Consider the following 27,714-nt stretch of genomic DNA (forward strand, 5'->3'; position numbering starts at 1 on the left):
ACTACTGCCCGTCGGTCTACCGAGATGGCTTTCCAAACGCTCACCACTGCTACTCAAGTCGAAAAGACTCACAAGACCACCTATACACTTCGAAATGAACGGAGAATCTTGGGGAATCGTAATAGGAAGCTACCTGCTGTCCCCACTACCGCCGCCGGTCTCCGCCTCTTTCATCTCTTGCTCCTCGCCCGGCAGAAAGATTTCGTGACCCGACCCATTGCGTACCCAGAAGCTAGCCACGCAACCAAGCGCTGCAATACTAGCTACGATCCACCACGACATGCCTATTACGCCACGCTCAGTCCAGATGCCGTACCAGTAGCCAGCAAGGATCGGCCCTACAGTGCGAAACGTAGCCGAGCACGCCTGCCCAATGCCGTGAATCGTAGCAAGGACGCTAGGGTGAGGTGTACTGTTGTTCAGTAAGATGATCGAAGCTGGTAACGCGAAGGTGCGCGCTGCCACCTGTAGGAAGAGCACGAAGCTAATGCCTAGCCAGACAGTCCAGCCGCTTGCCGGACCGGGTGGCGATGTGGCTGAGGGCAACAAGGCTATGTAGGGTGCGAGGTAGTAAGCTGCGGGAAACAGGAAGAGCGAACCTCGAAAGCACCGCATTAGTCCGAATCGCGAGTTGGCCCAGGGGTATAGCAGAAACTGCAATGCCACGCCAATGATCCCTATGATGGCCATGGCAAAGCCTATTGTTGGTGGCGGAAAGGCAAGGCCAGAGGAGAACTTGAAAGCACCACGCGGCGCTATATGCTTGTCTTTCATTGAAACAGCGGCCGCGTTTGACGCGGTCTGGCTATCATCAGGTACTCCGTGGACGAACTCTCTAGGTGTAGCGAGGAACAGTATCCAAAGATTGGCGAAGGCGCCCATGTGAAAGTCAAAGATTGCAATTGTTGCAAGTGTCCAAAGCACGTTAGTTGTCCATATTCGTCGAAATGGTAAAGTCTGCGGCGAACGTGGCTCCAACTTGGCGTCCGTGGGGCCTAGGCCATCCATCTCCGTGGACGACGTGTCATGGTCAGATAGGAGGCTTTGGCGCTGCGCATCTTGGATCAATCTGTAGCCTCGGTTCTTTGCCTCTACCATGGATTCGTACGCGTGTCGCATGACTCGTACAGGATTCCACTCTGATACCTGAAGTGGTCTATGGGTCTTCAGCGTTTCGTCAAGTGCATAGTGCACGAGCAGAGCTTCGACGAACAGCAGTACTGAACACAATAGGTTGGCCAAAGCGTACGGATACGCTACTAGCCAGCGGACGCCCGTGGCGCCTCCGAACCCACTGCCGGGGCCGAAGAGATGCGGGAAGCTGCCCACTGGATCGACAAGAAGACCGGCCAGTATAGGTCCCAGAACATTCGCCACATTAAACGCAGCAGGCAATAGCAAGAAAGCTCGCGGATGCCATGGCTTTGGTGTGATCTCTGCAACCATTGTTCTTGCGGAGCCAACAGTCCCGTTGATAGCCCCAGTCATAAGTCTCCAGAACATTGCTTGAGCGTAGGATGTGCTGAAAGCCACGCCGATACAGCCTATACCAGTGCCGACCAAGCCGATGTTGAGGACAAGCTTCCTGCCAATGGTGGGTTGATCAGCCGCGCGACCCCACAGGATGGACGTGAAGATCTGGGCCATAGTGAAAGCACCTTGCAGCCACCCGGCTTGGTGCGAGATGGTGGCATCTGGAAGGCTGGGGTCGAATGACTTCAGCTGATGCACCATGAATGTCTGCAAAGCTGCCATCTGGAAAAAGTCGACGAAACGGGAACAGGCAAGTATGGCCAATTGGCCTTTGTTGGGCAGGTTAGACCATGTCGGCGGACCATCGGGAGGTGTGGCTACCAGCTGCTCAGGCATGCGAAGCTCAGGGTTGGCGATGCCTACGTTTGACGGTTGGTTGGGCGCGTTTGGCGGGAGATTGGCATCCGTTAGAGTTGATCGAAAGATGCGAGATGGAGAGAGAGGATCCGGGTTCTGCGCAGCACCATTCTCGTCTATCGCAGGCGGCCAGTCGGCTTTCTTGGAGCTGAGACGCGTTGGCCAATTTGGTAGTTCGTCCGTGTATGCCGGACTAGCGCCAGATCTGTCTTGCCGCACGGCTGGTGTTGTCAAGGCGAAATCATCCAGCTTGATATTCGCTGAGCCATGACGATTGCGAAGTTTGGATGGTTGTCGTTGATGTGCCATCATGGTAAGGAGAGGTGACTTCTAGAGACCCTGCATACGTTTGGCTGAGCCACAGCAAATGCGATGCGTATGCAAGATCCTGCCACACAAGCATCGAGGCAGGGTGACGTTGCATGCTACTGCCGTGCAGCATGATTGCGCACCTGAGCAAGCATTGCCATCCGTAGAGCCGCTGCTTCCACTTCAGCACAAGGTCGCGTGACAGGGATTGCGTGGACTGCTACCAATCTGCAAACGACGCGGCGGGAAAGTCGGCAACGTACGCATTGTGCCGGGAGCGGCCCCTCTGCTCCGAACCCTGGCCTGTGGTCGTTGGCAGACGCGCAGCGCCTGGCTGGCAGTCACAGTCATCGGACTTGTCTTCGTACGACCGACAGGAATGACTTCAGGACAGAGCATCTGCAGTCGCGTGGGACAGGGATGCATCGCAGATACCACTACTGCAGCCAAGGCGGACAGACTCCGACTTGCTCAATGGCTGCAGCAAGGCGAAACGTCGCCAAGGTGCCAAGTCAGTCCATGGAGCTTGGCATATCGGAGCGAGTTTGTACGGCTGTTACAGACCGGAAGCCATGAGACCTGCATTTGCAACAGATTGTGTCATGTTCGCAGTACAAGGACATAAGCAGCAGCATCAGAGCGAATACAAGCTGCCAAAAGCTGTACACCATTATACACTCAGGATAGAGTTTAAGCAACGCTAATGTGGGATCTCCTGACTCAACTCAGTCTCATCCGAGCTGCTCGAAGCATGCTCCTCTGGCTCGGACTCTTTGTCTCTGTCACGCAAGCGGGAAAACCCCATCCAGCCATTCAGTCGATAGCGACTCGCCCGATAGGAGAGCGAAAGGTTGTCTATGCAACTTCTTTTCCATCGAGCAATGGACCCAGCCGTGGTCAGCGCGCCGTTAAGGTAGGTGAAGAACGCAAGCATCATGATGCCGAAACAAGTCAGGCTGCCCATTACGGCGCCGAGGATGATCAACTCGACCTCACTGCGCTGCTTCTGTTCGCGAGGCCTACCATCCGGTGTGGGAACGTTGCCATTTTGGGAACCCTCCGCATAGTAGTGCGACGTGTTATAGCCTCTGTTCGATGACAGCTGATCTGGAGGCACCTCAGCAGCCCACTCATAATAGTAATGTTGGTCTTTTGAGGTAAATCGCCCGCCCGCGCACCCACGGTCATCGCAAGCGTCGAGCGTTGTTGCCGGAGCACGCAGGGTGCGTACAATGCCGCTTTGCTTCAGCACGTGGCCCGTACCATTGACAGCTTCGGCGTAAGCCCAATCTGCAGCAGCAGGCATATGGAACTCTGTCTCGAAACCCGTCTTCCTACCATTCCCCACGAAAGACCACGGCCCATTGGCACAGGTCGATGTGTAGAAGTTCCAGCTTCTCACTTCGGTTGCACCGTTCCAGGAGACGAAGAAAACCATCCGCTCGCCGTTCTTGCTGTACGTCCAGACGTCAGGGTTTGTTAACGGCTCGCCGGTCCAATTGAACTTGTATGATCGGTACAGCATGACGTTCGAGGCACGCATTGCGAGCTTGCCGTACATGACCGCATTGCCATCTTCCAAGTGCTCGGAGAAGTAGGCATGCTCACCCCAGCCGATGTGACACCCTCCACCTGGGAGGAGCTGCATGCTTCCTTGCGAACCAGACAGCAACCCACCATCCGGCCCTGGCGCCCCCCATTCCTTGATAAGTGTTGCAGTGTTAGTGATATGGTCAATTGCTACTATTCGACCGTGAGAGAACGGTGCTGTCCGGTTGTAGTTGTTGGTGCCATTGTCGAAAAAGGACAACACTGTATGCGTCTCGTTTTCCGACTTCCACCGAGCATCGTGTTGGTAGGAAAACACGAAGTCAGTGGTGTGTATCGTAGCTGCATTGCCACCCATTTGCCACATGATGTGACCGTCGGTGCCAGATATCTTGTAGACTGCGCTTACATGCCGAGCAGACAAGAGAAAGTCACCTTCAGCATTCTTGTCGATGCTGTTCAGGTGGAAGTAATCCCATGGTGTCTGCTCATGCAGGCCGTTCCCACTGGTATCGGTGCTCCCAGGCATGGTCCAACTGAGGCCTGGATCGACATGATCTAGCGACCGCCACTCAAAGAGAAGCCCGCCGGTCTCGATCTCGACCTCCTGAAAGACACCCTCAACAACCCAACCTAATCCTCCCTGCATGTTAAATCTAGGATTCGTCGTAAGGTCGTATTGCCGTGGCTGGTAGACCGTCAGGAGTACCGTGGTGCCATTGGAGTAAGGCGTTACATTGAATTCATGCATATCTGCACTGGCTCCGGCGCCAGCGCTGCGGATTTGCTTGGTAACTTGATAGTGCTTGTCCATGATAACTCCGTGGCCTCGTGCAAAACCCTGGTGCTGTTCGCCCTCGAAGTAGCATATATGGTCCTTGCCTCTGTACTGGCATACTTTCGGTGCATGGGCGGTCTTTGGGCCGCCTTGCCCACCACCAGAGTACACGAGCTCTCCCCAGTTGTCGTAGATATATGGTCCAGGAGCGAGATTACGGTACGGTGCCAGGAATATGTACCCTGGCTCTACTAGCTCCGGTCTCAAGATCGTAAGGTCGATGAAGGGTGGATAGATGTCTGGCCTCTGCGGGAACGTGTCAGTGCTAGTTGCACTAGGCGAAACGAGTGAAGGTCGCATCAGACCTGTACCGTTCTGAATCGATGGGTAGGCGACGTCAAGTTGTTGAGTTGTGCATTCACTCTCCGTGTGAGCAACAACAGACTGACGATCAATATCCGCACCATCCAAGCGTATGATTTGGTTCTAGGACGGAACTCCATGGAAAATAAGTGCGGCTGTACCATCAAGAGCTTACAAATGCAAGCCACCCATGGTTACATTGCGCCACTCACAGTAAGAAAACGAGCGAGACAGTCAACACAAAAGCGATACGCTCACCGCGATACAAGCATATCGAAGAAGACACTGGAGCAAGCGGCTATGCACTGTACCCTGGCTCGAGGGGCCCGTGGTGCGAGCCTACGCCGCATACCAAATGGCTAGGCTAGCCATATGGGAACGAACCAAGGGGCATGGCGAACCGTACGCCGAGATCCCTTGCTTGAGCAGCCAGCCTCGTAGCTAGACATCGTACCCGACTCTAAGCAGAAGTATTTTGTTGAGTTCATCATTGGCATCATACTCGGTCGTTGCTTCCATGAGGATGGGTGGCTCCACGGAGATGAGTGCAGAATCTTAGCACCGGGAGCAGTCCCTGGCGCCTTGAAGGCAGAGCTCTAGAGTGGCGAGGTGCAACGTCGTCGTCAGATCCAGTGGCAGGCTGTGGAGTAGAGTTCGATAACGTGGTGTGCTGTAGTCGAATACACCATGTTATGCTACTACCTGCCTCGTCTGGTCATACACTCCAACATCCGCTATTCGCTCCACTTAAGACGGTACATCGCTCCAGCACGAAGCTTGATGACCGCATCCTGTTATCTTCGTCTTCACAAAGAGAGCAACTGCTCAATGCTTGTTGTTAGAAGTGGCATCGCTTGCGTCGGTCAACTTCCGGTAAATGACACTGCTGTCTCCGCGACACATCATAGGCATGCTTCACATTCCTAGCACTTGGCTTCTGTAGGCATAAATTTATACCGCTCTCCTCAACATTCGAAGATCTATCGTCAGTACAAGTCGTATCGGACCATTTATGCGCTCTTCCGTGTTTGCGGTGGCAAACCGATCACACCTGCGCTTGGGACAGCGCAAGACCGGTACCAGAGTGTTGGATGGATTCCGTACCGCATCCCTCACGGTGGTCAAGAGGCGACGGTGTGCAAGACTGCTACCTTCTGCCGAACAATCGTCTCCATGTCATGGTGGTGCTGAACATGATGGCCGCCAAGCCGCCGCCTAGAATACTGACGCGGAAAAGGACATTCATCATTTGCATTCTGTTGCGCCTCCGACACCGCGCGACAAAGCCATCTGTGTCATTAGTGCGCGGGAACTTCTTGCCTTCCGGTACTGGGACCTCTAGAAAGTCGCAAAGCGGTTTCCAGCCTTCGCCTATCTTGTATTCGAGCAGGTTCTCCTCGGGGACCAGAGAGCGGACTTCGTCGTAGTGCTCGACAAAGCGCCGTTTGCCATTCTTCTCAAAGTTGCCGTCCCAAAAGCACGTCCAGAACTCTGTTGTAATTGTTAGTCCACTACTCAACACTGCGAAGGTGCAACGTACTCGACAGCATGGGCTGGTACATGCTCGCCGCCCAGTCAAACTGTGCCACAAGCTTGAGCTCCGGCTCCGTAGCACGCCAGTGCACTGTCTTCATCGTGCTGGCGTGCCAGCTGTCCACGTCCCGCGTGGTGAGAATGACTTTGGCTTCAGGATACGCCTCGATGAGTTCCTTTGCAAACGCCACGCACGGCCAGTCACAAATGGCCTGACAGTGGCCGAAGAGTTGATCCCATTGCTCGCGACCGAAGGTGCCGAGTCCGTCGTATTTGGCAGCCAGAGCATCCGACCACATAAGGTTGTCGGGTGGATTCTCCACGGAGGCGGACAACATGTGGTAGCAGTCGGCGAAGCCCAGTTCTTTCAGTGCGGTTCGAAGCGAAGCAGTGCCGGTGCGACCAAGACCAAGTGCGAGCACCCGCATGGGCACCGTCCGCCGACATTCCCGCCGGTTGATGTCGGTGTCTGCGGAGGTGAAGATGTCAGTGACCGGCTTCGGCGTGTATGGTTGGAAGGCCATGTTTGCGGTTGGCGAGCTGCGATGTGGCCAGGGGTGGTAACGTTTGCAGGAGGTGTTGTGCTGGCTGGCTGGATCACAGCAGTCAACAATGTCTATTCATCATGCCTCTTGGCAACTTGCATGAGAGGACGAACGGCAACTACAAGCGCAATCAACTTGGCATGCATACGACCAAGAAAGAGCGTCGCGTCACCACTTCACGGAAAGGACAGGCGTGCATGCGCGGCATCCCGGCAACGTACATTCATGCAAGGAAGGCAGGTAGCCATGTCGCAGCCCCCTCCAGGCCACGCACACGCCTTCAATTTGTGCTCATCAGATTAGGGGACACTGGTGGTCCAGGAGATCGATAGTCTAAGGTTTCGCTAGATCTGACCAACGGCAATGGCTAAATCCAGGTCAAAGCTTGGCCACGACTTGGCTCTCTTGGCGATGCGCGCTTATGCAGTGTCATCCAAGCTCAACGATCCGTCCGTGGCCACGCGACATAGCATTCTTTGGGCCATATAAAGGAGATGACGCGGCCTGCGGGCGTTGTCGCAAAGGGGAATACTCCGTTGGGTACTCGATTGTACAGATCCGAGGCCTTGCAGCCCGCTGAGTGTTGATACAATGCCGTGGTTATCGGACCGCCTCGGCCGTGCGCTATCCGGTTGAGATTGATTCTTTCAAGGAGCATTCGAGCAAGAAATATCGCGCAGCTTCATCACGAAGTCACAGGCTCAGTCCTTAGAGCTGGAAAGATGACGGTGACCGGCAGCGATTGACTAGACTGACCTTAATCAAAGCGATCCCAGACCATTTTCGGCAAAACGGTTGTTGCAGCGCTCATGTACTATAATCTACCCAACAACATTGGAGCGGCCAAGCACTGCAACATGCATCTGTTGTGCTATGAGTTGGCACTTACCAGAAGAGCGGAGCTGGAGACAGACAATGGGAGTGTACAACCCTTTCGCGCCTTGTGCACTACAAACTATAATTTGGCCTGCTGTTACATGCGTTCCTAGTGTCAACTCATGTAGAATGCACCGCGGAAAGCTGAACTGCAGCTGGGTACTTCAATACCGGATATACGTAGAGTGGAAGATGCTGCAGCCTTACGCTTCATGCATTGAGAGTGTAGTTGAAAAGCGGGGCCTGGGTCAAGAGGGTGCGATGTCAACTCGAGCGAGTACGATGTCAGTCCGCGTTGCATTGTAAGGTTCGAACACGTCGTGCTCTGAAGCGGCATCTCAGCGTCTATCCTAGGCTCTGACTCCTCCACCGGGTGTGACAATGGATTCATGAGGAGCCGGTTCGACCAATGTATGAAGTAGCAGAGGTTGTAGACTGTGTGTATAGTAATCCAAGTATGGAGAACGTGTTACTGTGGCTGCCGGGCTGTTGCTGGTCTTCTACTCCTGTGTTCCAAGCTCTTGCAAAGACACTCGAGGTTACTCATGAAGCTGTCTCCGATGATAAATGCCGTTTGCGGCGGCCCTGAGAAATGGTGGAGAGTGTTCCTCGCTACCAAGGAGGAGCTACAAAGGTCCTCGTCCATACATAGTGACCTGCTCAGAGTCTTGTCAACGTAACAGTATGTCATCGAGGGATGTCAGTACTTCAATGACCCTTCCAGTGGGCTAGAGGCAAGCCGGAGAGGGCTACCGTGTTCGTAGCGGTGACGGCAGGCTCATATACGTCGTCACATTAGTGACCATTGCCTTGTCCATCCCTTTCAGTCTACCGCGCCATGTTGTCACGTCTTGTACCTCTCCATGACTGCTCTTCGCTGTATGGTCTTCCGACCTACCTTATACGCCCCACCACCGCGTCAGATCGACCGTATCCATCACCTCATCTTCCTGAATGTGAGTGACGGCAGCCTTCTCCAACGCCAGGCTCCACGAGCACCAGCAACTGATGAAAGAGCGGTAGGTGAACCAGCAAAAATTGCGCCGGCGAAGCCCCCGTAGGAGATTCGAGCCCAGGCCTCAAGCGCGGTGCAATGCAAGAGGCCCGAACTGAAGCAAGCTATTCGTGAGCAGCCGCTTCCCAACAACTGCGAAGACATGTTAGCTGGATTCATGGCGGGCAAAAACAAACGGCGGGTTTCAGCACATACGGTAAGTATGAAGAAGGACTAAGCTTCCAAAGCGAACAGCGAAACCTCTTCTCATGACGCGCACAGACCTCAGGTTAGCGTCTGTTAGTAAGCGGACCTACACAAAGACATACGAGCCGACGGGAGGAAGCCTCTCATTATCCGGAAGTGAGTTTGGGCGCAGCTAAGGTACCTTGTCGCGAGGACATTAATGATGAGAATCACTAAAGGCGCGAGGTTGATGAGCATTTACTGCGGCGACCATCAGCGTGACCAACGTGTCCTTTGGTAACATGTTCACTAAACGGCACCTTGCGGCCAGATGATGCAATTCCGCCGAAGCTTTTGAAGCTTTTATTCGGATCAATGTTGAGTATGAGAGACTCGTTGTTGTGTGTCGCACTCCCTCTCTCTCAACCACATCTCCCACAACCATGGCAGCCTCCTTCGCACGCAGCGCGTTCCGCGCAAGGACATCTAATCCTACAGCCCGCCTATCCACCACACACGCCACCTTCGCTGCGCGACAAGCATCGCCCATCTTCCGCCGCTTCCTCGCGACACCACGAGGCGAGCAGCCACGCATCAGAATCGGCTCGGAAGCACCCAACTTTCAAGCCAAGACCACGATAGGCGATATCGACTTTCACAAATGGCTGGACGGCAAATGGGGCATCCTCTTCTCGCATCCCGCCGACTTCACGCCTGTCTGTAGGTATATAAATCAATAGCTCGAAGAGAAGTTTGGAGCTTATGGTTGTTTAGGCACCACCGAGCTCGGCGCATTCGCAAAGCTCAAGGATGAGTTCGAGAAGCGCAACGTCCAGATGATCGGTCTTGTAAGCAACCAGTCTCACTACGTCCAGACTCCCCACTAATGGTTCTGGTAGAGCTCCAACGACCTCTCATCTCACTCCGGCTGGGTCAAAGACATCAATGAGCTCTCCCAGACCAACCTCCAATTCCCCATCATAGCCGACGCCGACCGCAACGTAGCTTGGCTGTACGACATGATCTCCGCTCCTGACCTCGAGAAGCTGGAACGGGAAGGCGGCATCGCTGCTACCATTCGATCTGTCTTCATCATCGACCCGAACAAGAAGATCCGCTTGACGATGATGTACCCGATGAGCACCGGCCGCAATACGAGCGAGGTGCTGAGGGTGATCGACAGCTTGCAGACGGTGGACCGCAAGGGTGTCAGCACGCCGATCGACTGGCAGGTGGGCGAGGATGTCATCGTGCCGCCGTCCGTCAGCACGGAGGACGCCGAGAAGAAGTTCGGCAATGTGCGGGAGCTGAAGCCATACTTGCGGTATACGCAGATATAAGGGTGAGCGAGGACGAGTGCGCTGTATAGTGGGCGCTGGATACAAATGTCGTAGAGGCATGCGCAAGCATAGAAAGCAGGGGATTTGGAGAAGACTCGGCATAAGTCAGCCAATCTTGTCGTTCTCGCCAACAGCTCTACCGAGCCAGATCGGCCCCTCGTTCACCACTCCCGTACCTTCCTCCTCCAGCAGTATTCGCGGCCCTCGATGCGCTTTCTGTATCCTTCTAATCCATCCCGGCTGGTCCGGCGTCTCGCTCTCACCGGCAGGCAGGAGGTCCAAGTGCATCGAAAAGTCACCCCTTAGCGTCGCCGCGATACCGACTGCCCACTTCAACCCTACCACATCGCTGATGTAGTCCAGTCGGCCCAGTATCCACGCAGCTTGCGCAGCGGCCGCGGAGCTCACACCGACACCCTGCGATAGGCTCGCCCCGATGGTGGTTAGTTGCTGCGCGGAGCGGTCCCACGATTTACCACCCAGCCGCTCGAGCGTGCACGTTCCGGCGAAGAAGAGCGGCCAGATAGCGCCGTATGCACTAATCAGCACGCTGGGTCTGTTGTGCGCTTCGGATCCGCTATGGCCGAGCATGTAAGGCACGGCGGCACAGATGTCGTCGGTCATTTGCCGTCGGACTCGTCGAAAGTACGCCTTTTGCTCCGCTCGTTCGCTGGCCGAGAACGGGAATCTGGCGCAAAGGGCCTCTTGTGAGCGGGTAAGCAGAATGCGCATGGAACGTAGCGTGTTCCATACTCCCGGTCCTGGATGGCCTCCGTAAGAGTGTACAAAACCATTCCATATGTTGGGATGATCTGGCACTTCGACGTCGGTGTAGTGATATCGATCATCGTATGAAGTCACGGCGTCCGCGCTCCACTGTATCATGCGAAGGTCGATATCGTTGCAAGCCGCCAAAGCCTCTTCATCAGTCACTTGTTTTCTCTCGATCTTTGCACGGATGCAGGCGAAGTCGAAGCAAATCTTTGTGAGGACGTCGGCGGGGTGCGTTATGTTCATCTCCACGCTTTCCGCTTCAAGTGCCGGCGCCCAGTCCCAGAGGAAGGCAGGCGGCTCGATGTCATCCCAGATGCAGTGTATCAGGATCTGGGCGCGCGTTTCGCGGAACAACATTCGACCTGTTGCAGTGCGGAACTGTGCCTTGCCACGCAGCCGAAGAAGCTGGGTGGCGCCCGCGATGTGAGCCTTCCAACTTTGGATACTCTCACGCGAGTCGCAGACGAGAGTCTCGTAGTAGCCAAGCAATGCGACTGCGATAAGGCTCGCATCAGTCTTGCGGCGCTCTGGGTCTCGCAGCGCATCATTAACCATGACCAAAGCTTCCACATACATGGACCGCGCGTACTCCCGACCTTGAGGGACCTTCTCAAGGTTGTTCAGCGCTGCCATACCGCAAGCTCGGGTGGCCAAAGCAAGGCATAGGTCCATCTGAGGTTGTCGAGCGTAGGTCCGTAGAAAGTCCCAATGACCCCAAGGTGCGAATTGATTGAAGAAATGTGTGGAGGCGAGTTCGTCAGGTGTTGGTTTGAGGACGAAGGGAATACCGGAGCCTATACTGACCAGGGCAAGGCTACCACCTAGGCCGGACAACTCTCGCTGAGGCAAGGTAGAATCTTCTGTCGGTCGTCGGGCTGTATGCTTGGTATCGATGCTGCCGTCGCTTGAGCTGGACGAGCCACTGTTGGTGCTTGCGGGTGTGAAGATACCAACAGACGTCGCTGAAGGTAATTCCAACAATGTTGACGACGCTGGTGGAGCTTGTCGGGCCTTCACTCTCTGTGCTTTCCGGATCACAGCGTCGCTTTCGTCCCGAACTTGCAGTTGGTTCGTATCCCGATAGCCTGAGCATTCTTTCCTAAGCTTCATGCATCGTGCACACGAAGGCTGTTCCAGAGTACATCGCTTCTTGGCTCGCCGACAGTTCTCGCAACCCGCACTTGGTTTGCCACGGTAGACCATGATATATGCCTGAACGATGTTTGAAGTCTTGATGTCTTACGCCTTCAGACTTGTATTACTCTTCTAACGGCGATATAAGTGCGTGTATCTGATTCCCAATTTTCATGCAAAGCACAACCTCGCAACTCCGGCTTTGGCCTATATCGAGGCTGTAACGATCGACGACATAGCATCGCTGACACCGACATGAAACATACCGGAAGCTTCACACTGCCATCCAAGCCACTGCTGATCATCTGCACTATCTATAAGGTTGTTTACGTGGTGCGGCTCCATCGGTTTAGGGAAGCCGTAAGCGGGTCAGCACTGCCTCGCTCCTGTTTGCGAGCAGCTGGACACGTAAAAACACCTCAGGCTGTTCCTGGATCATTGAGGAGCTCTTATTGGGATGCATATGTGGGTGCGACGTCACCATCTGGGACAACGCAGTGCATGTACCACCCAAGATCAACTGTCCGCCGAACGACATGGATCAATGCGACGGATGTCATTGTTCGATGTTGCTGTTTCTGTTGAAGCGCCTCGACCCCCGAAAGCGCGAATCCGACTTCCGTGCGGAAGCTGCCGCCGTGAGCGGCACGCCAAGGCCACACTCGAAATCTCCAGCTTGTGAAGCCGAAAAAGACACGCTCGCATTGAGCAGCAACACCATCATCACCAACATCTAAGACAGTGCGACTGCAGTCAAGGTATGTGTATTGCGGGTAAACCTCTCACCAGGTTAGGTTTACGATAGCCTTGCCCATCAACCCGCCCTCAGCAATCTCCTCAAACATCTCGCTTGATGCTAGAAGCTAACTGTATTTTTTCGCAGATGGGTGCTCACAAATATCTCGAGGAGCTCGCGAAGAAGAAGCAAAGCGATGTCATGCGCTTCCTGCTCCGTGTTCGCTGCTGGGAGGTATGAGCTAGCCCACCAATATGAGCGGCATAAGGCGCCCGCGGCCATCATTTGGCTGCGTGGGAAAATAAGCCTGTGCCTTGATCGTACTCGTTGAACATTCGCTGAGAGTACATCAATATAGCTCCGCCAACTGAACGTCATCCACCGCGCTTCCCGTCCATCACGCCCGGACAAGGCTCGCCGGCTGGGATACAAGGCCAAGCAAGGCTATGTCATCTACCGTGTGCGTGTGAGGCGAGGTGGCAGGAAGAAGCCGGTGCCCAAGGGTGCCACATTCGGTATGGACTATCGCATTGCGGCCATACGGCTCACCATGTACTGACACTGTCGTAGGCAAGCCAACCAACCAGGGTGTCAACCAGCTCAAGTTCCAGCGCTCTCTCAAGAGCACAGCCGAAGAGCGTGTTGGCAAGCGGTGCGCCAACTTGCGTGTCCTCAACAGCTACTGGATCAACCAGGACAGCACTTACAAGTACTACGAGGTCATCCTCGTCGACCCCGAGCACAAGGCCATCCGTCGTGACCCGCGCATCAACTGGATCGTCAACCCGGTGCACAAGCACCGCGAGATGCGTGGCTTGACGGCAACCGGCAAGAAGAGCAGAGGCCAGAACAAGGGCCACAAATACAACAATACCCGTTCGGGCAGGAGGCACGTATGGAAGAGGCAGAATACGCTCAGCTTGTGGCGGTACAGGTAGAGGGGTGTCTAAGGTGCTGGCGTTGTTATTCACAATGGCACTGGACCTTCATGCCACACACCGGCTCTCGATTGCGTTGCACGCGATATGGTGGCTTGGTGGTTGCACTTTATATGGCGTAGCTGAAATGCAAGTCAAGGTCAATGCATCACAATGGCTCAAGACCAGCTATCTCCCACTATATTTTAACATTTCCATATTTGATGAGATGGCTGCCACGTGAGAGGCTTTAGCGTGTGCAGCACGTAGTGTTGTCCGAAGCTAGAACACTCGTCTAGAAGGTAATCGACGCCGCGTCGCGGCCAAGGGTTTGTGGCGTGCGTGGAGGTGCCTTGGGCTTCTCCACCTTCGGGTGCTTGGGTATTCGTATTCCCATCTGTCTCTCTATCCCCAGCAATGTTCGTCTTGCACATCCTCCTCACACGACCCCCTCGTTCGGCCGGAAGTGCAGGCACTGTTGGAAGTTGTTGGCTTCCTTCTTGGCGGCCTCCGTAAGCTCCTTCGTCCGCATGCTGTGATGCCCTTGCCTGCGCAGTGAAGGTGCCTATATCGGCGTGTGCTTCGACATCTAACGACGAACCATAAGACCCTCACAATCAGTCACTGCGACAGGGTTCGGTGGTGACAAGTGGTCGAGGAAGCTTCATGAGGAGGTCTTACTGCATGGCTCGCGCGTGCTATGGCACCATCATGGTCCTCACGCCTGCTACCGGGCAGCAGCACGAATACCAAGGACAAGCCGTCGCCACGTATACCGCCGCCTACGACACAAGGTTACTTCGACCCGCCGCCCACGTTGCATGGTGAAAGAGCACTCCCATCTCCGCCACGCCCGCAGACTGCTGGAGGCTCACAGCATGTGCACAACCGGTCTGTGAGCCATCCGTTGCCGAAGCTGTTTTCACGGAAGAAAAGTGCGAAGGATCTGCGTGCTTTCAACGATACTGATGTTCCAATCAATTCCGATGACCTGGTCCCGGTGCTGGATGCGGCGGCTAGTCCTACACCCACACGAGTGATCAGTGGCAAACTGTTGAAGCCAGAAGACGAGAACAAAACGCCGCGGACATGCATGTGTTGCGACAGTAAGCTGAGCGTCCCGAAGGAGCTGGAGAAATTTCGGTGCCAGGTCTGCTTAACTATCAACGATCTGAAGCCGGTGGCCGAACAGCGAGATGCGAAGAAGGCGGGACAGCAGCAGGGTGCGTTCCCACATGGTATCAAGGGTCCGCTGTCTGTGGAGCGGACGAAGGCGATCATTGATCGATGTGTGATCACGTATTTGGAAGCGAAGTGCAGACGGCAGGAGCAGCCTGCGCCACCACCACCGCCAAAGGCTGATGCTGCGATCGAGTCGCGGATCGAGAGGGCGACGTCAGAGCCCGTGTCAATGAGACCGTGCAACGACGCTTCGTCAGGCAAGCAGCTGATGGATACTCCACTCTCATCTTCTCCGCCAGACGAGCCGAGTCTGGACGAGGCTGCTCTGATGCACACTGCCACTATCACGGACTTTCGAGGCATCGATATGTATGGCATGAGCAAGACTGATACGCCATCTCCCAATCGGGCGCAGCCGACCGTACATGGCCCGGGGCCACCACAAGCGCCGGCGTCGAGGAAGCCTTTACCCAGCAGACCGAACCGCAAGCCGCCACCACCACCAATGACCCTTGCGAACCGCACGCCCTCCCAGAGCCTGCACCCCAATGGCGCACTGACACCGAACGGGATGCCATCACCGAGACCACCACACAGTCCACGGCCTACTCCGGCAGAGCTTAGGGAGCGCCAGCAGTACGAGCGTATTAAGGCCATCTTCCGGCCACTCGAGGACTACATGGTAGCTGCGTTTGGCGACTATGAGACGCTGAACACAGCCTTCAGTACCACGCGACCGATCATGCAAGGCCGTACCAGAAGCGAAAGTAGTATTACCAAGACAACTCCACAAGAGCCTGTTATGCAGCCTCCGAAGAGCCCAGTTGACGGCTTTTCGGAGTTCGACGCTAAGACCTTATTGCTTGGCGATCTTGGCGAGAACAGCTCGTGGTGGGTTGGCAAACTCGATCGTATGCGCTCCGACAAGGTCTCCAAACGGAAGCAACTTGGTGAAGGCTCCAAGAAAGCTGTCTCCTCCCGCTCACCGAACATGAACTGGGCTGAGATGACCAAGTGGTACGATCTTGTGCACTCAGCCGGTGAGGATTGGCGTACGAAGACCGACACCATCAAGCCTGAGCAACCTGCCTTCTCCAAGGCGAGCCTCGGGGACTCTGCTGAGGCGCAGGAACTTGACGAGGACTTTGAGGAGGCACGGCAGCACGCTATCAGAACGCTCTTCAAAGTTACCGAGAACGTGCTCAAGCGACCAACGCAGCCTTTGAAGGAGCCAGAGCATCTGCGCTTTTTGCTTATAGTCCTTGCTAATCCCTCACTATACCCTTCGAGTCGGAAGCCCCTGCGCGCTGTCTCCACTGCGTCCGCAATGCAGCCCATGCGTGCATATTCTGGCAGGCATGACGGTGACGGCCTGGCCAGTCCGAAACAGCTTTCGCCGAGAAAGACACCAGGCCGTGAAGGAGGAAGCCAACATACCGGTATCCTCAAGCGTGTGCTCGGCTTGTTGGCCAACTCATCAGATACATGTCATCGATACCTCATCGGCTGGTTTGCACGCTACGATCAAGATCGCTTCGAAAGTTTGGTTGCTCTCATAGCGAGCTTTGTCACGCACCGCATCTCGCGCAGGTCAGGCCGACCACGCAGTAGGAGCGGTCTTGATGCAGGTGGTCTGATCCCAGACCTGTCGGGATCCGCTGCCAATACGTCGGCTCAGCTTCACTCCGCGATGGGCTTGAGTGGCTCGATGAAGAAGCGTACGAACGAACCCGATGGCGAGACAGATTGGGCAAATGACTGGCAGGTCAAGGCTGCTGCTAAGGTGATGTCTCTGTTGTTTGCGGCGAACAACATTTGGCAAGGCAAGCGAAGCGACGATGATGCGCCTAGAGTTGACTCTGGTGTTGCGCTGGACTCGAGTACGCCTCAAGCGAAGGCTGCAAGAAGTGGGCAGTTGATGCACACATCGCAATTCTACAATCTGATGCTGGATTACCATGATCTACTCGCAGATTTCAAGGTCTGGGAAACGCGTCGAGACAAGTTCGCCTTCTGCCAGTACCCGCTTTTCCTTTCAATGGGCGCCAAAATCAAGATTCTGGAGTACGATGCAAGACGGCAAATGGAGATCAAAGCTCGGGAGGCGTACTTCGACTCCGTCATCCGGCAGCGAGCGCTCGATGGATACTTTAACCTTCGCATCAGGCGAGACTGCATGGTCGATGACAGCCTGCGGCAGATTAGCGAGGCTGTCGGTGCCGGCCACGAAGAACTAAAGAAGGGGCTGCGAGTTCACTTCGAAGGTGAAGAGGGCGTTGATGCGGGTGGGCCGCGAAAGGAGTGGTTCCTTATGCTTGTCCGAGACATCTTCGACCCTAACCACGGCATGTTCGTGTACGACGACGAGTCGCACACTTGCTACTTCAACCCAAACTCTTTTGAGACTTCAGATCAGTATTACCTCGTCGGTGCGTTGCTTGGACTGGCTATATACAACAGTACGATTCTGGACGTGGCTCTACCACCTTTCGCTTTCCGTAAACTGCTCTCTGCGGCGCCGTCCTCGGCCACGACGGGTACTGTGGCATCCATCACCGGCACCAAAGGGCAGATGACCTACACCGTATCTGATCTTGCTGAATTCCGCCCTTCACTTGCCGCAGGCTTGCAGCAACTGCTCGACTTTGATGGCGACGTCGAAGCCACATACTGCCGTGATTTCGTGGCGCCTGTGGAACGGTATGGTACTCTCGTCAACATTCCTCTGATACCGAACGGCGAAGGCACGCCTGTCACCAACGCCAACCGGCAAGAGTTTGTGGATGCCTACATACGTTATCTACTCGACACTTCGGTGGCACGGCAGTTCGAGCCTTTCAAGCGGGGCTTCTTCACCGTTTGCGCCGGCAATGCGCTGTCTTTGTTCCGCGCGGAGGAAATCGAGCTCTTAGTGCGAGGCAGCGATGAGCAACTGGACATCGATGCGCTGCGTGCGGTGGCGGTCTACGAGAACTGGAAAGACCCTCACCATCCCAACCATACTCCCATGGCACACCCAGAAGACCATGAGCAAGTGATTAGGTACTTCTGGAATGCCTTTGCCGACGCGCCGCCGACGAAGCAGCGGAAGTTACTCACGTTTATCACCGGCACGGATCGCATTCCGGCTGTAGGCGCGACAAGCCTGGTCCTGAGAATCGTGGCGGGTGGTGATGGCTGGGGTGGTGGCGGCAAGGCGGAGCAACAGAGGTTCCCCATTGCCAGAACATGCTTCAACATGCTGGTGCTTTGGCATTACAAGGATCGCGCGGTGCTGGAGCAGAAGCTTTGGAGAGCTGTCGAAGAGAGCGAGGGCTTTGGCTTGAAATAGGCAGTACGCTGCGTATTGTAACGATACCAATGTATGCATGGGAGGCGTGACAAGCAGCTTCCTGGAAACTCATGGTACAACGTGAGCACGATATTGTTTCGGACAAAATCAGCGATGCATATCTATAGCGGAGCGTCATGGTAGCCATGGCAGCCACGGCAATGCTTGTTGCCGATTATCGTTCATTCTGCTTCCTCTTGTTGCGCAAGCTCAACAGAGCACCTTGGGGTAGGCAAGGTACAAGGCTGCTACAATACATGACGATTGTAACATGTTACTTGCAAAGGGGCAACATGCTGTTGGCCGCGTTACATCCGCCAACTCCAGCTCTGAGTGACTTGGCTGCTATAGCTGTAGATATATCATGTAAAAAGCCATGGACATCAACAGATGCTGCCGTCAGGGACACGATCTCTCCGTGACCAAGCGAGCTGTGGCAGCAACCTCTACGATCCTCCATGCCTCGCTCAAGCCTACCTACTGCGGCCCCAAGGCCCTGAATTCATCCTCCAGAATGTCGGACTTTGGCTCGTACAGCCTCAGCTCGACTCTGGTGCACGGCAGCGCAGCCGCGGTGCTTCGTCCATACGGGTCCTGCTGCAGCACCCGCACAAAGCTGCAATTGACACTGTCGCTGCCAAAGCAAATTCCAGCCTCTGGGCATCGCGCATCAATGGCGAGGGCCAGCAATTGCGGACAGCTTTCATGAAGCGTTGCAAATACCTGGTTTGCAATCTTGTGGCACTGCTTCTCAGCTTGCATGTCACGCAGGTGGTATTCGTGTCTGCACTCCACGTCTTCGTCGTCTTCGCCCAACATGTCCAATACACTCAGATAGCATATGAAGCGCAGTGTAGTAAGGCTACGAAGAAGCTTGAGCGATCCCTACGCCGCTGTTAGTACCATATGGCATTCAGGCCGACAAACATCTCGCCAGAATCTCCTCAAATGTGTTTTCGTTGTCGAGGTCTTCATCTGGCTCTGGAACTCGCACAGCCAATTGACTTAGCTGCGGACAAGCACTGACCAGAGCTTTGAACGATGATACTGAGCGATCCCGAGTATATGCGTCGAATGGCCACTGCTCACATTCAAAGTCGTCAAGAAAGAGCGTCCGAAGCGTTGAACCATGAGACTGAATCGCTGCCCAGTCGCAACCCGCTACTTGTGCAGGGCATATTGTGGTGACACGTAGCGAGCGAAGGCCCTGGAAAGAAGCCACGAAAGCCTGTAGCATCCCTTTCCTTGCACGGCCCCTGCTCTGGTCGTCCATGAATACCTCGATAGACAGGTTCGTCTGGCGAAGGCTCTCAATTAGCATCTCTGTGTCCCAGCATTGCGATAGTACCAGCTGCGTAAGGTGCTGTGGCGAGATGGCGGTCGCAATACGTGCGGCGCATTCTGCGAATGCGAAGCCTTGGAAGAAGAGACGCTTCAGACGACGCCTTCCTCCGGTCGAATCTTCGAGCCATGGCGCGAATACAACTTCGATACAGTCTGGTATAGCAGCCGGCCTGCTTCTTCCTAGATTTTTCGTAAGCCGTCATCTGGTATAGTGAGCGCAAGATTCTGCGTATTCGAAGCTGCTAGTAGCACAGCTGCGGCTCTTTGGCGGTCGTGACGGCTGGCTAGGTACAGCGAGAGCGAGGTAACATTGCGAAGCTCATCGCGGTCCGGAATGCAGTCGATTGGGGGCACGGTTTTGATGGCGTGAAGCTCGCAGTTGGTAAGCTGTCGCTGTCGAATGCGCAGCATGAAAGAGACCTCCGTGCCGACGAGCTTCGATGTTTCCAGACTGCACGAAAGCAGAACGTCCCTTGGCAGCGCTCGGAGTACTTCCGTCAAGGTGCATCCATGACGGTTGTCTTCGTATTCCCGGTGAAGGTCCGTAATGGTTAGATGGCGCACATGGAGAAGGCCCGCGTTTTTCTCGTTAAAGGTTCTCTCGAGATGGGTTCTAAGTCGACAGAGCTTGAGCACCACATGACGGTAGAGGACTGAGGTGGCGACCGCCGAGAGGCTCTTGCAAGTTAGACATAAACGCTTCAGATCTTTGCGGCTGGGCAGCTTCGCAGAAGTCAGTCGTGGCAACACATGAACCGAAGGGGGGAGCGTACATGTGAGATGAGCAACAAATGTAACTCAGCCGGTAGACTGAGTATGCTAACGCTCGGCTTGATCTTGGGCTTCTTGGCCCGTTTCGAGCCGGTTTGAGAGGAACGTTTCGGTGGCATTGTGTGCAAAGAGCAGAGATGCACATAAGGTAGCGACTTTGCGTGCGTTGAGCGTCTGGTTTAGCAGGCCGGTGCATTTAAGCTAAGCTTTTACCTTCCAGGTTACCTTCCAGTTCGCTGCTGCGGTGGAAGCGCGACACGGAGGCAGCAGCGATGGTTGGACGCGTCAAGACGCGTGCAAGGCCGCACCTTGGCGTGAGTGGCTGCCGTGTCAGTGAGATTGAATGGTACGATGTAGCTAGTGTTCAACGCCTTTACGAACAGATAGGTCATTTCAATAACGGCGAGTCACACACTATGCGGTGATGCAGAAATACTCCCTAGACTCATTAAGCCAGTGGGTCGCCTCCGCCTTCATGAGCATCCCCGAACAAGAACCCCTTACCACGTTGTGGTCGCTGTCGCGCCTGACGAGGCGTGGGACTGCGAACCTCTTCTTTGGCCGAGCCTGTAGAGTCCTTGCTGAGCATCCATGAGTAAGGGCTCTCGGCGATAGGGGGCCGGCGTGGTAGTGGCGAAGCATGCAGGCTTGCGCCTTCGGTTAGTGGAGCGCTTGGCATGTCTTTTTTCAATGCTGATCCTGCGACGGCTTGCGGTGATGCCTTCACATTGTTTTCAATCTTCGGTGTGAGCGGCCTTGGTGGTGTCGCCATAGCATCCGGTTCTTGACGCGCCGAATCGTCTCGGTCTTCATCGTCCTCCACAACAAACTTTGACGCGTCCGCTAGCTCGTCCCTGCTGCTATTCCGTCCAATGTGTGCGGTGTGTGGATCATGCACGGAGTCAGAGGGAACGTCATTCTTCTCAGTCTCCATTCCTTCACCACGGTGCGCGACGGCCTCGCGTTCACCATCGCGAGAAGACTCAACGTTGGGCGCCGCTGTATGCGCATCCTGATCATGCTGGTGTTCCTGGTCATCGGTCTCTGGCAAAGGTAGGCTAGGGTCATCAAGGTACACCTGCACGAACTGAACCCTGGCAATTGCTAGGCTTAGCTTCTCCACGTCGGTCGAATACTCGGTGGCCTGCAATGTCGTGGTATTGTCGTTATCTTGCTGCTTCTCATTGTGACGGTTCGCGACTGCTAAACTGCCATCTGCTGATACAGCTTTCTGGTACTCCCACAGCTGAGAGACTGCGCCTTCGAGTAGTACTGCTAAATGCCGGTTTCGCTGCTCCAAGGCTTTCACCCGCGCGTACAAAGCGCCAGGCCCAGTACGAGCACGAGCCTGCAGCGAGGACGGCGTTGGTGTCTCGCGTATCTCTTGGGCACGCTTGTGGACTTCATCGACCGCACTCCGCAGGCCTGTGCCCAGTCTTTCGCCGCGAGCGTAGATATTTCGGGCGGTGGACTGAAGCAGCGCCTCGAAGTTGCGCGGTCGGGACGAAGATGTCCGAGATGCTACAGGTCGAGGTGGCTTTGAAGTCACAGCGGCGGTGGGAATGCCAGAGAAGGCCGTAATGTTGCGTTGCAAAGCGGGCGGCGTCACCGCGCCCTTTCTGGGCATAAGTGGTCGACCGCTGTACTTCAAAACGATATAGCCGCTTCCCTCCAGGTCGAAATGCTCACGCAGGTATAGAGCATCTAAGGCAAAACATTGGGCAGGATGCTCGCGCGCGGGCTCGGGATAGCGTAGGAGGAGAGTTAGTGCGGAGTTGTAATCAGCATCAAGAAGCTGCCATCGTATGCGCAGAAGCATGGCAAGACATATGTAGTCCACAATCTCGAGCGCATTGTCTTCGGCGAAGATGACGTCCCATAATGCAAGCGTGTCATCGAAGGCAAACTCTCGACCAAAGAGAAGACGAATCCACCGCATAAGGAAGACTTGTGGTAGGATCTCAATATCTTCCAGATGCGTTGCCAGCTCTGGATCGACTTGCGGCAGCAAGTCGCTGAAGATGCGCTTACTTCGCACAACCATGGGATTGTCGGTTGCTTGATGGGTTGTCTGCTCGTAGAAGTTCTTCGCACTGTGCATGACCTGACTGAACAATGCAAAAGTGTCGTGCTCGATGTATTCAGCATCGAATACAGCTCGAACAACGACATCCTCCCCCAGAGCTTTGCTGCTCGGTCCAAGGTCGATCGCATCCCGCTCCACAACCCAGAGTATGGGCGCTAAGAGCTCATGCATGCCTTGACGGTACCCGACATCAGGATTCAGCTTGCAGAAGACAAATAGAATGTCGAGTAACATGCGTTGAGTCTCCGGTTGGCGGAAGTAAAGATTCTCGGGCATGCAGCGATCAACATCCTGCTGGATTTCGGCTCGTAATTCCTCGTCCTTGTGTAGCTGAGCAGCAGGCGACGTGGACTTACTTCAGGTCTCAGCCAGTGTCAGAATGAAGACACATATACGTGCTGTAACATGAGCGGCGTACCTCGCTATCAGCGCTCAGAGGGTCTTGGCCGCCTTCCATGTCATCCGGGTTCTCCAGGTGGCGTAGGAAGTGCATACGCAAGGAGTCGTATGCCGAGCGAGCTGAAGCAAGTGTCTTTGGCCACGTTACTGCATCTACAGAATCGAACAGGAGGAAGGCCTTCCAGCATACCGAGCGCAGTCCAGCAGCGGCTGCCGGTGAGAAATGCCCGCCATCGATACGAACCGCTTCCTCCAGCTCGGCGATTGTACTATACTGCTTGAGCTCCTGCCAGCTCGCCGATGCATCCTGCAGTGTACGCATCGTAATAGAATGTGGGATGGTTGTCAAGCTGCATAAAAGTGAGACGAGCCTGGGTTGTCGTGCCTGCCCTGTCGGTTGCCGCTTTGCTTGGCATCGACCTGCGGCGCATTCCGCGCTGCTCAATACTCTTCTGACGGTGGCCTCTCACAGAACTTCTACTAAGATGCGCCGGCAACGGCAACGATACGATGCCGGACGCGTTCATTCCCAAGTCTCGGCGGATCCGTTTCGCCTTGTCACTCCGCATCCACGACCTGAACAACGTCCCGCTAGTGTCTGGTACATCGTTCATCACATGGCATCTACCTTCCTCCACTGCAGCAGAACACCGCGGGCGGACACCGAAGCATGCGATCAAGGACCATCGTGTGGTCTACGACTACACAAAGCAGATGGACGTACGGCTGTCCATAGGCAAGGATGGCATGCTCCAGTCCTGCGAGGTTCACTTCGAGGTGATTCAAGAGTACAGCAGCGGAGGTCGAGCAGAGCGGATTCGACTCGGCGATGTGAAGCTCAACTTGGCCGAGTACTGCGGCTCCGAGGCGGACTCACCAGTAGTGTCCAACGGCGCGCAGCGCGGTGACGTTGAGCCGGGCATTGTGAGACGGTACCTGATGCAGGACTCGAAGATCAACAGCACGCTAAAGATAGGTATTCACATGAGGCATATAGAGGGTACACGGGACTACTACGCTCCAGCTTTGCGAACGGCGCCGGTGTTTGGAGGCATAGCGGGTATCATATCCTCCTCTGAGCCAGCTTCCGCCACGCACGGTGTAGCGTCTCACTCCAACAGTGAACTACCACATGATCCAAACGATGTGACCGCCTTGCCCAACCTCAGCACTACCAGTCGGGAGCTGGGCGAAATGCAGGATATGTACCGTCGAACACTCGCCGCTTACTGGGCCTCTCAACCAGGCGAGCTGAAAGCCGACGAGTGTATCGAAGACATCTTCGCAGGCGGTGACGGTTGGGGTAAGAATGGTCGACCTCCAAACGTCAGTGCACCTGGCCATGAGCACAGTAGTCAACCCGGCTCAGGATCCAGTACGCCGGCCCAAGATGGACATGAGGATGTAAGCCGTGCTGGCAAGACCAGCCGGTCAGACAGACACACGATCAGCTTGGGTGGTGGTAAGCACATGGGCTACGGTAAGCATGGCGCTCGTCACAGCACGATGCAAACGCCACGGAAGATTCCTGGTGAGATTGACGAATTTGATATCCGAGAGGACCTAAGAAGCTGGACCGTCAGTGAGAGGGCGTTCACATGAGCATGCACTGCTGAACCGGTATTGCCAATCTCACGCCGAGCGAGTACATCATGTAGATTGGGCGAGAGCCGCGTTCCAAAGACTTCAACGATTAGTAATTGTCCTGCTAACGCTTACATACCCCTTTGGTTGGTACAGCCTCGTGGGCGCCGGTGCCGGAAATTTCACAGACCTTGCCTCATCCTCCGAGGCGCGCAGATAGACCTCCACCACCGATCTGTCGCCGGCCTAGACCCGCTCGTGAGTGTTGAAGGGCACTGCCGCATGAGCCGTCGATCCGACATCGCGATTCCAGTATGTTGAGGACAGCATATCAGCACTTTGGACCTGGGAACGAGAGTGTTCAAGCCGATACATTCTCCATATTCCATGGAAGGTGACAAGCGGTACAAGCAGCTTTACACCCTACAGCCATTTACAAATGGTGCGCCACATCAATAGCGGCAGCTGCGCTCAGATACCACCAAACCCGACCGAGTCAGACACAATGCTGTGCGGGTCCACTTAGGGTTTCGCACAATGAGTGGATAAACCAGGCTTGGTTGTCAGAATTCACACCGCGGCAATGAGGCTTCCATCTGGTCAAGAACATCGCCAAAGCAAAAGCCAACACTCATCGACGACCATACTAGCTGGGCGCCAAGAACGATGGACAGCTGCCAATGTCACGCTTTCCCAAACACGGCTTATCAGATGGATCTTGTGGTACGATAACGATCTTTTCACGCACTATCGACGTCCACTTGGGCCCGATAGTGGGGACATCATTTGCGACATTCCCATTGCTCTTCTTTGCACGTGTGTTTCTTGCACCGATGTCGGCCCTCAATGATGCCATTGCACAGGCGCAAAGCTTAGCAGTTGCATGAACCTTCATAAGTTCTTCACTTGTCCTACAGCTCCTTCCTTGATCGGCTATCTAATCAGATCCGCATCAGTTACACACCCCTCGTGCATGTTTTGTTCGCTTTACTCACTATGTCTCTTGCTACCTGGGTTCGGCGTAATAACCGTGGACTGATAGATCCGGAGGAGAAGCGATCTGGTTCTGGCGAAGCCTCTGATAACCATGAGCTCGACCACACGACTGACAAAGATCCCGTTGATGTGAGCAACAATTACCTCAACACCAGTGATGGTGACAGCATTCCTTCGTCCGCTCAGGATGGAGTCAAGAAGGCGCAAGCGACGACCATTGTCTGGTCTCGCAAGTCTCTATTCATCGCATACGGCTTGTACGTGTTTCCCAACACTTCGGAGTCGACAGCAGCACTGACTTCACTCTAGGATCTTCCTTATCTTCTTCGTCAACTCGCTGCAACAACAGACGTCCAATAACTTGTCAGTCTACGTGACTAGTAGTTTCGCCTTGCAAGGGTTGACGGCAACAACGGGAGTCGTCTCGACTCTTGTTGCGGGTGTCATCAAACTGCCTGTGGGCAAGCTGATGGATGTCTGGGGACGACCGCAAGGTTTCCTCCTGATGCTGTTTTGTGCAGTGATTGGTCAGTGTTATCGTCAGATTCAGAGCGGCACAAGTTCGCTAACAACATCCAGGCCTCATCTTGATGGCGGCATGCAAGAACGTCGAGACATACGCGGCGGCACAGGTCTTCTACTGGGTCGGCTTCAACGGAATCGCCTACGTGCTCGACGTTTTCATCGCAGACACGTCGTCCCTGGAATGGCGAGCGCTCATGTTCGCCTTCTCCACCAGTCCGTACATTGCCACTACATTCGCAGGTCCGGCGGCAGCGCAGAGCTTCCTCCAAACCAGCGGTTGGAGATGGGCGTTCGGTACTTATGCGATCGTTACGCCTATCATCTGCATCCCTTACCTGAGCGTGTTCTGGTACAACCAACGCCTAGCAAGGAAGCAGGGTATCCTGGTGGAAAGGCGTGAGGCAAGTGGCCGTACATGGTCGCAGTCTGTGCGTCACTACCTGATCGAGTTCGACGGTATGGAATAGACGTTCCTGCAATATGCTGCTCTTTGCTAACCGGTGTGCAGTCATCGGTATGATCCTCATCATTGCCGGCTTCGCACTTCTCCTGCTGCCCTTTAGCTTGGCCACGTACTCCCCGCAGAAATGGCGCTCAGGCTCCATCATCGCCATGTTGGTCATCGGAGTCTGCTGCCTCATTGCTTTCGCGATCTACGAACGCTTCTTCGCCAGGAAGTCCTTCTTACCCTTCCACCTCCTCGTTGATCGTACCGTCCTCGGATCCTGTCTATGCGCCGGCACGCTGTGGATCAGCTTTTACTGCTGGGACGCCTACTTCTACTCGTACCTGCAAGTGGTGCACAATCTCAGCATAAAGGATGCTGGCTACGTCGCCAACATCTACAGCATCGGCTCCTGCTTCTGGGCGATCGTTGTTGGTCTGCTGGTCAAGTACACTAACAGTTTCAAATGGCTGGCTTTGACTGCAGTACCTTTGCAGATGCTGGGCACTGGCCTCATGATCTACTTCCGCCAACCACGATGGGGCATTGGCTACGTGATCATGTGCCAGATCTTCATTGCGTTCAGTGGCGGCACTCTCGTCGTGCTGGAAGAGTTGGCCATCATGGCCGCCGTCGGTCCGGCCAACGTTGCCGTCGGTCTCGCTGTTCAGGCTCTCTTCACTTCCGTCGGCGGTGCAATCGGCTCGAGCATCAGTGGTGCCATCTGGACGAACACCTTCCCGGGTTTGTTGGAGTACTACCTACCGCCCGCCTCGAAGGGTCAGGCCACAGCGATCTATGCGAGCATCGTCACGCAGTTGAGCTATGCAGTTGGCACTCCGGAGCGGACGGCGATCATTCAGGCATATGCGGAGACGCAGCGGTACATGTGCATTGCCGCGACCGCGGTGCTAGTGTTCGCCTTCTTCTGCGTGCTGGCATGGCGCGATATCAAGGTTAAGGACTTCAAGAAGCCGGCTGGCGCTACGATAGTTTGATGGCAGAGTTTGCAACGGGTAAGTTCGCTTACTGCTGAAGACCGAGGGTTGCAGAAACGGTACGGGAAGAAGGCCGGCAATCATTGCTGAATGTGTAAATGTGTAGTGTATCACCATAAAACTGTCCGTC

At 55.0% G+C, this 27,714-nt stretch overlaps 12 protein-coding genes across 12 annotated transcripts; 5 read left to right on the forward strand and 7 right to left on the reverse strand.

Annotated features, from left to right (window-relative positions):
• Nucleotides 1-129: 129 nt before the first annotated feature.
• BAUCODRAFT_61638 (uncharacterized protein) lies at nucleotides 130-4,992 on the reverse strand (the record flags this gene model as incomplete). The annotated part of the gene is made up of 4 exons (XM_007673549.1): nucleotides 130-2,083; nucleotides 2,390-2,669; nucleotides 2,920-4,831; nucleotides 4,897-4,992. 4 exons carry the CDS (start codon nucleotides 4,990-4,992, stop codon nucleotides 130-132), a joined length of 4,242 nt encoding a protein of 1,413 aa, XP_007671739.1.
• A 1,043-nt stretch (nucleotides 4,993-6,035) lies between these two features.
• On the reverse strand, nucleotides 6,036-6,945 carry BAUCODRAFT_144212 (uncharacterized protein; the record flags this gene model as incomplete). Its single annotated transcript, XM_007673550.1, has 2 exons — nucleotides 6,036-6,379; nucleotides 6,429-6,945. 2 exons carry the CDS (start codon nucleotides 6,943-6,945, stop codon nucleotides 6,036-6,038), a joined length of 861 nt encoding a protein of 286 aa, XP_007671740.1.
• A 519-nt stretch (nucleotides 6,946-7,464) lies between these two features.
• BAUCODRAFT_28908 (uncharacterized protein) lies at nucleotides 7,465-8,234 on the reverse strand (the record flags this gene model as incomplete). The annotated part of the gene is made up of 1 exon (XM_007673551.1): nucleotides 7,465-8,234. A coding segment is annotated over one exon (272 nt), but the record flags the coding sequence as incomplete, so codon positions are not given.
• On the reverse strand, nucleotides 8,231-8,637 carry BAUCODRAFT_173695 (uncharacterized protein). Its single transcript, XM_007673552.1, has one exon. It carries the CDS (start codon nucleotides 8,531-8,533, stop codon nucleotides 8,312-8,314), a length of 222 nt encoding a protein of 73 aa, XP_007671742.1. The 5' UTR covers nucleotides 8,534-8,637; the 3' UTR covers nucleotides 8,231-8,311.
• Nucleotides 8,638-9,201: 564 nt separating this feature from the next.
• Nucleotides 9,202-10,444, forward strand: BAUCODRAFT_135368 (uncharacterized protein). Its single transcript, XM_007673553.1, has 3 exons — nucleotides 9,202-9,742; nucleotides 9,797-9,870; nucleotides 9,922-10,444. The coding sequence occupies exons 1-3, from the start codon at nucleotides 9,466-9,468 to the stop codon at nucleotides 10,360-10,362; spliced, it is 792 nt and encodes a 263-aa protein (XP_007671743.1). The 5' UTR covers nucleotides 9,202-9,465; the 3' UTR covers nucleotides 10,363-10,444.
• A 144-nt stretch (nucleotides 10,445-10,588) lies between these two features.
• On the reverse strand, nucleotides 10,589-12,339 carry BAUCODRAFT_20636 (uncharacterized protein; the record flags this gene model as incomplete). Its single annotated transcript, XM_007673554.1, has 2 exons — nucleotides 10,589-10,620; nucleotides 10,662-12,339. 2 exons carry the CDS (start codon nucleotides 12,337-12,339, stop codon nucleotides 10,589-10,591), a joined length of 1,710 nt encoding a protein of 569 aa, XP_007671744.1.
• Nucleotides 12,340-13,153: 814 nt separating this feature from the next.
• On the forward strand, nucleotides 13,154-14,308 carry BAUCODRAFT_566278 (uncharacterized protein; the record flags this gene model as incomplete). Its single annotated transcript, XM_007673555.1, has 3 exons — nucleotides 13,154-13,240; nucleotides 13,365-13,521; nucleotides 13,577-14,308. 3 exons carry the CDS (start codon nucleotides 13,154-13,156, stop codon nucleotides 13,942-13,944), a joined length of 612 nt encoding a protein of 203 aa, XP_007671745.1. The 3' UTR covers nucleotides 13,945-14,308.
• A 315-nt stretch (nucleotides 14,309-14,623) lies between these two features.
• BAUCODRAFT_62145 (uncharacterized protein) lies at nucleotides 14,624-18,436 on the forward strand (the record flags this gene model as incomplete). The annotated part of the gene is made up of 2 exons (XM_007673556.1): nucleotides 14,624-15,328; nucleotides 15,491-18,436. The coding sequence occupies 2 exons, from the start codon at nucleotides 14,624-14,626 to the stop codon at nucleotides 18,434-18,436; spliced, it is 3,651 nt and encodes a 1,216-aa protein (XP_007671746.1).
• Nucleotides 18,437-19,792: 1,356 nt separating this feature from the next.
• On the reverse strand, nucleotides 19,793-20,834 carry BAUCODRAFT_173923 (uncharacterized protein). Its single transcript, XM_007673557.1, has 2 exons — nucleotides 20,554-20,834; nucleotides 19,793-20,503 (listed from the first exon to the last, which is right to left on the reverse strand). The coding sequence occupies exons 1-2, from the start codon at nucleotides 20,668-20,670 to the stop codon at nucleotides 19,961-19,963; spliced, it is 660 nt and encodes a 219-aa protein (XP_007671747.1). The 5' UTR covers nucleotides 20,671-20,834; the 3' UTR covers nucleotides 19,793-19,960.
• On the reverse strand, nucleotides 20,835-23,452 carry BAUCODRAFT_173922 (uncharacterized protein). Its single transcript, XM_007673558.1, has 2 exons — nucleotides 23,056-23,452; nucleotides 20,835-22,988 (listed from the first exon to the last, which is right to left on the reverse strand). The coding sequence occupies exons 1-2, from the start codon at nucleotides 23,356-23,358 to the stop codon at nucleotides 21,000-21,002; spliced, it is 2,292 nt and encodes a 763-aa protein (XP_007671748.1). The 5' UTR covers nucleotides 23,359-23,452; the 3' UTR covers nucleotides 20,835-20,999.
• A 94-nt stretch (nucleotides 23,453-23,546) lies between these two features.
• BAUCODRAFT_61232 (uncharacterized protein) lies at nucleotides 23,547-24,638 on the forward strand (the record flags this gene model as incomplete). Its single annotated transcript, XM_007673559.1, has 3 exons — nucleotides 23,547-23,918; nucleotides 23,952-24,142; nucleotides 24,206-24,638. The coding sequence occupies 3 exons, from the start codon at nucleotides 23,547-23,549 to the stop codon at nucleotides 24,636-24,638; spliced, it is 996 nt and encodes a 331-aa protein (XP_007671749.1).
• Nucleotides 24,639-25,127: 489 nt separating this feature from the next.
• Nucleotides 25,128-27,667, forward strand: BAUCODRAFT_173708 (uncharacterized protein). Its single transcript, XM_007673560.1, has 4 exons — nucleotides 25,128-25,873; nucleotides 25,926-26,143; nucleotides 26,196-26,597; nucleotides 26,650-27,667. Exons 1-4 carry the CDS (start codon nucleotides 25,617-25,619, stop codon nucleotides 27,582-27,584), a joined length of 1,812 nt encoding a protein of 603 aa, XP_007671750.1. The 5' UTR covers nucleotides 25,128-25,616; the 3' UTR covers nucleotides 27,585-27,667.
• Nucleotides 27,668-27,714: the final 47 nt, after the last annotated feature.

Source organism: Baudoinia panamericana (genome assembly GCF_000338955.1).
Source record: "Baudoinia panamericana UAMH 10762 unplaced genomic scaffold BAUCOscaffold_1, whole genome shotgun sequence".
NCBI classification, from domain to species: Eukaryota; Fungi; Ascomycota; class Dothideomycetes; order Mycosphaerellales; family Teratosphaeriaceae; genus Baudoinia; species Baudoinia panamericana.

Bases quoted from the DNA above. Each gene is read 5' to 3' on its own strand.
- BAUCODRAFT_173695 (XM_007673552.1), bottom strand. From the start codon at position 8,533: ATGACATACTGTTACGTTGACAAGACTCTGAGCAGGTCACTATGTATG.
- BAUCODRAFT_135368 (XM_007673553.1), top strand. From the start codon at position 9,466: ATGGCAGCCTCCTTCGCACGCAGCGCGTTCCGCGCAAGGACATCTAAT. The intron at 9,743-9,796 runs GTAGGTATATAA...ATGGTTGTTTAG, and splicing joins CGCCGACTTCACGCCTGTCT to GCACCACCGAGCTCGGCGCA. The intron at 9,871-9,921 runs GTAAGCAACCAG...TGGTTCTGGTAG, and splicing joins ACGTCCAGATGATCGGTCTT to AGCTCCAACGACCTCTCATC.
- BAUCODRAFT_173923 (XM_007673557.1), bottom strand. From the start codon at position 20,670: ATGCCACCGAAACGTTCCTCTCAAACCGGCTCGAAACGGGCCAAGAAG. The intron at 20,504-20,553 runs GTACGCTCCCCC...ACTTCTGCGAAG, and splicing joins ATTTGTTGCTCATCTCACAT to CTGCCCAGCCGCAAAGATCT.
- BAUCODRAFT_173922 (XM_007673558.1), bottom strand. From the start codon at position 23,358: ATGCGTACACTGCAGGATGCATCGGCGAGCTGGCAGGAGCTCAAGCAG. The intron at 22,989-23,055 runs GTACGCCGCTCA...ACCTGAAGTAAG, and splicing joins CTCTGAGCGCTGATAGCGAG to TCCACGTCGCCTGCTGCTCA.
- BAUCODRAFT_173708 (XM_007673560.1), top strand. From the start codon at position 25,617: ATGTCTCTTGCTACCTGGGTTCGGCGTAATAACCGTGGACTGATAGAT. The intron at 25,874-25,925 runs GTACGTGTTTCC...ACTTCACTCTAG, and splicing joins CTATTCATCGCATACGGCTT to GATCTTCCTTATCTTCTTCG. The intron at 26,144-26,195 runs GTCAGTGTTATC...AACAACATCCAG, and splicing joins GCTGTTTTGTGCAGTGATTG to GCCTCATCTTGATGGCGGCA.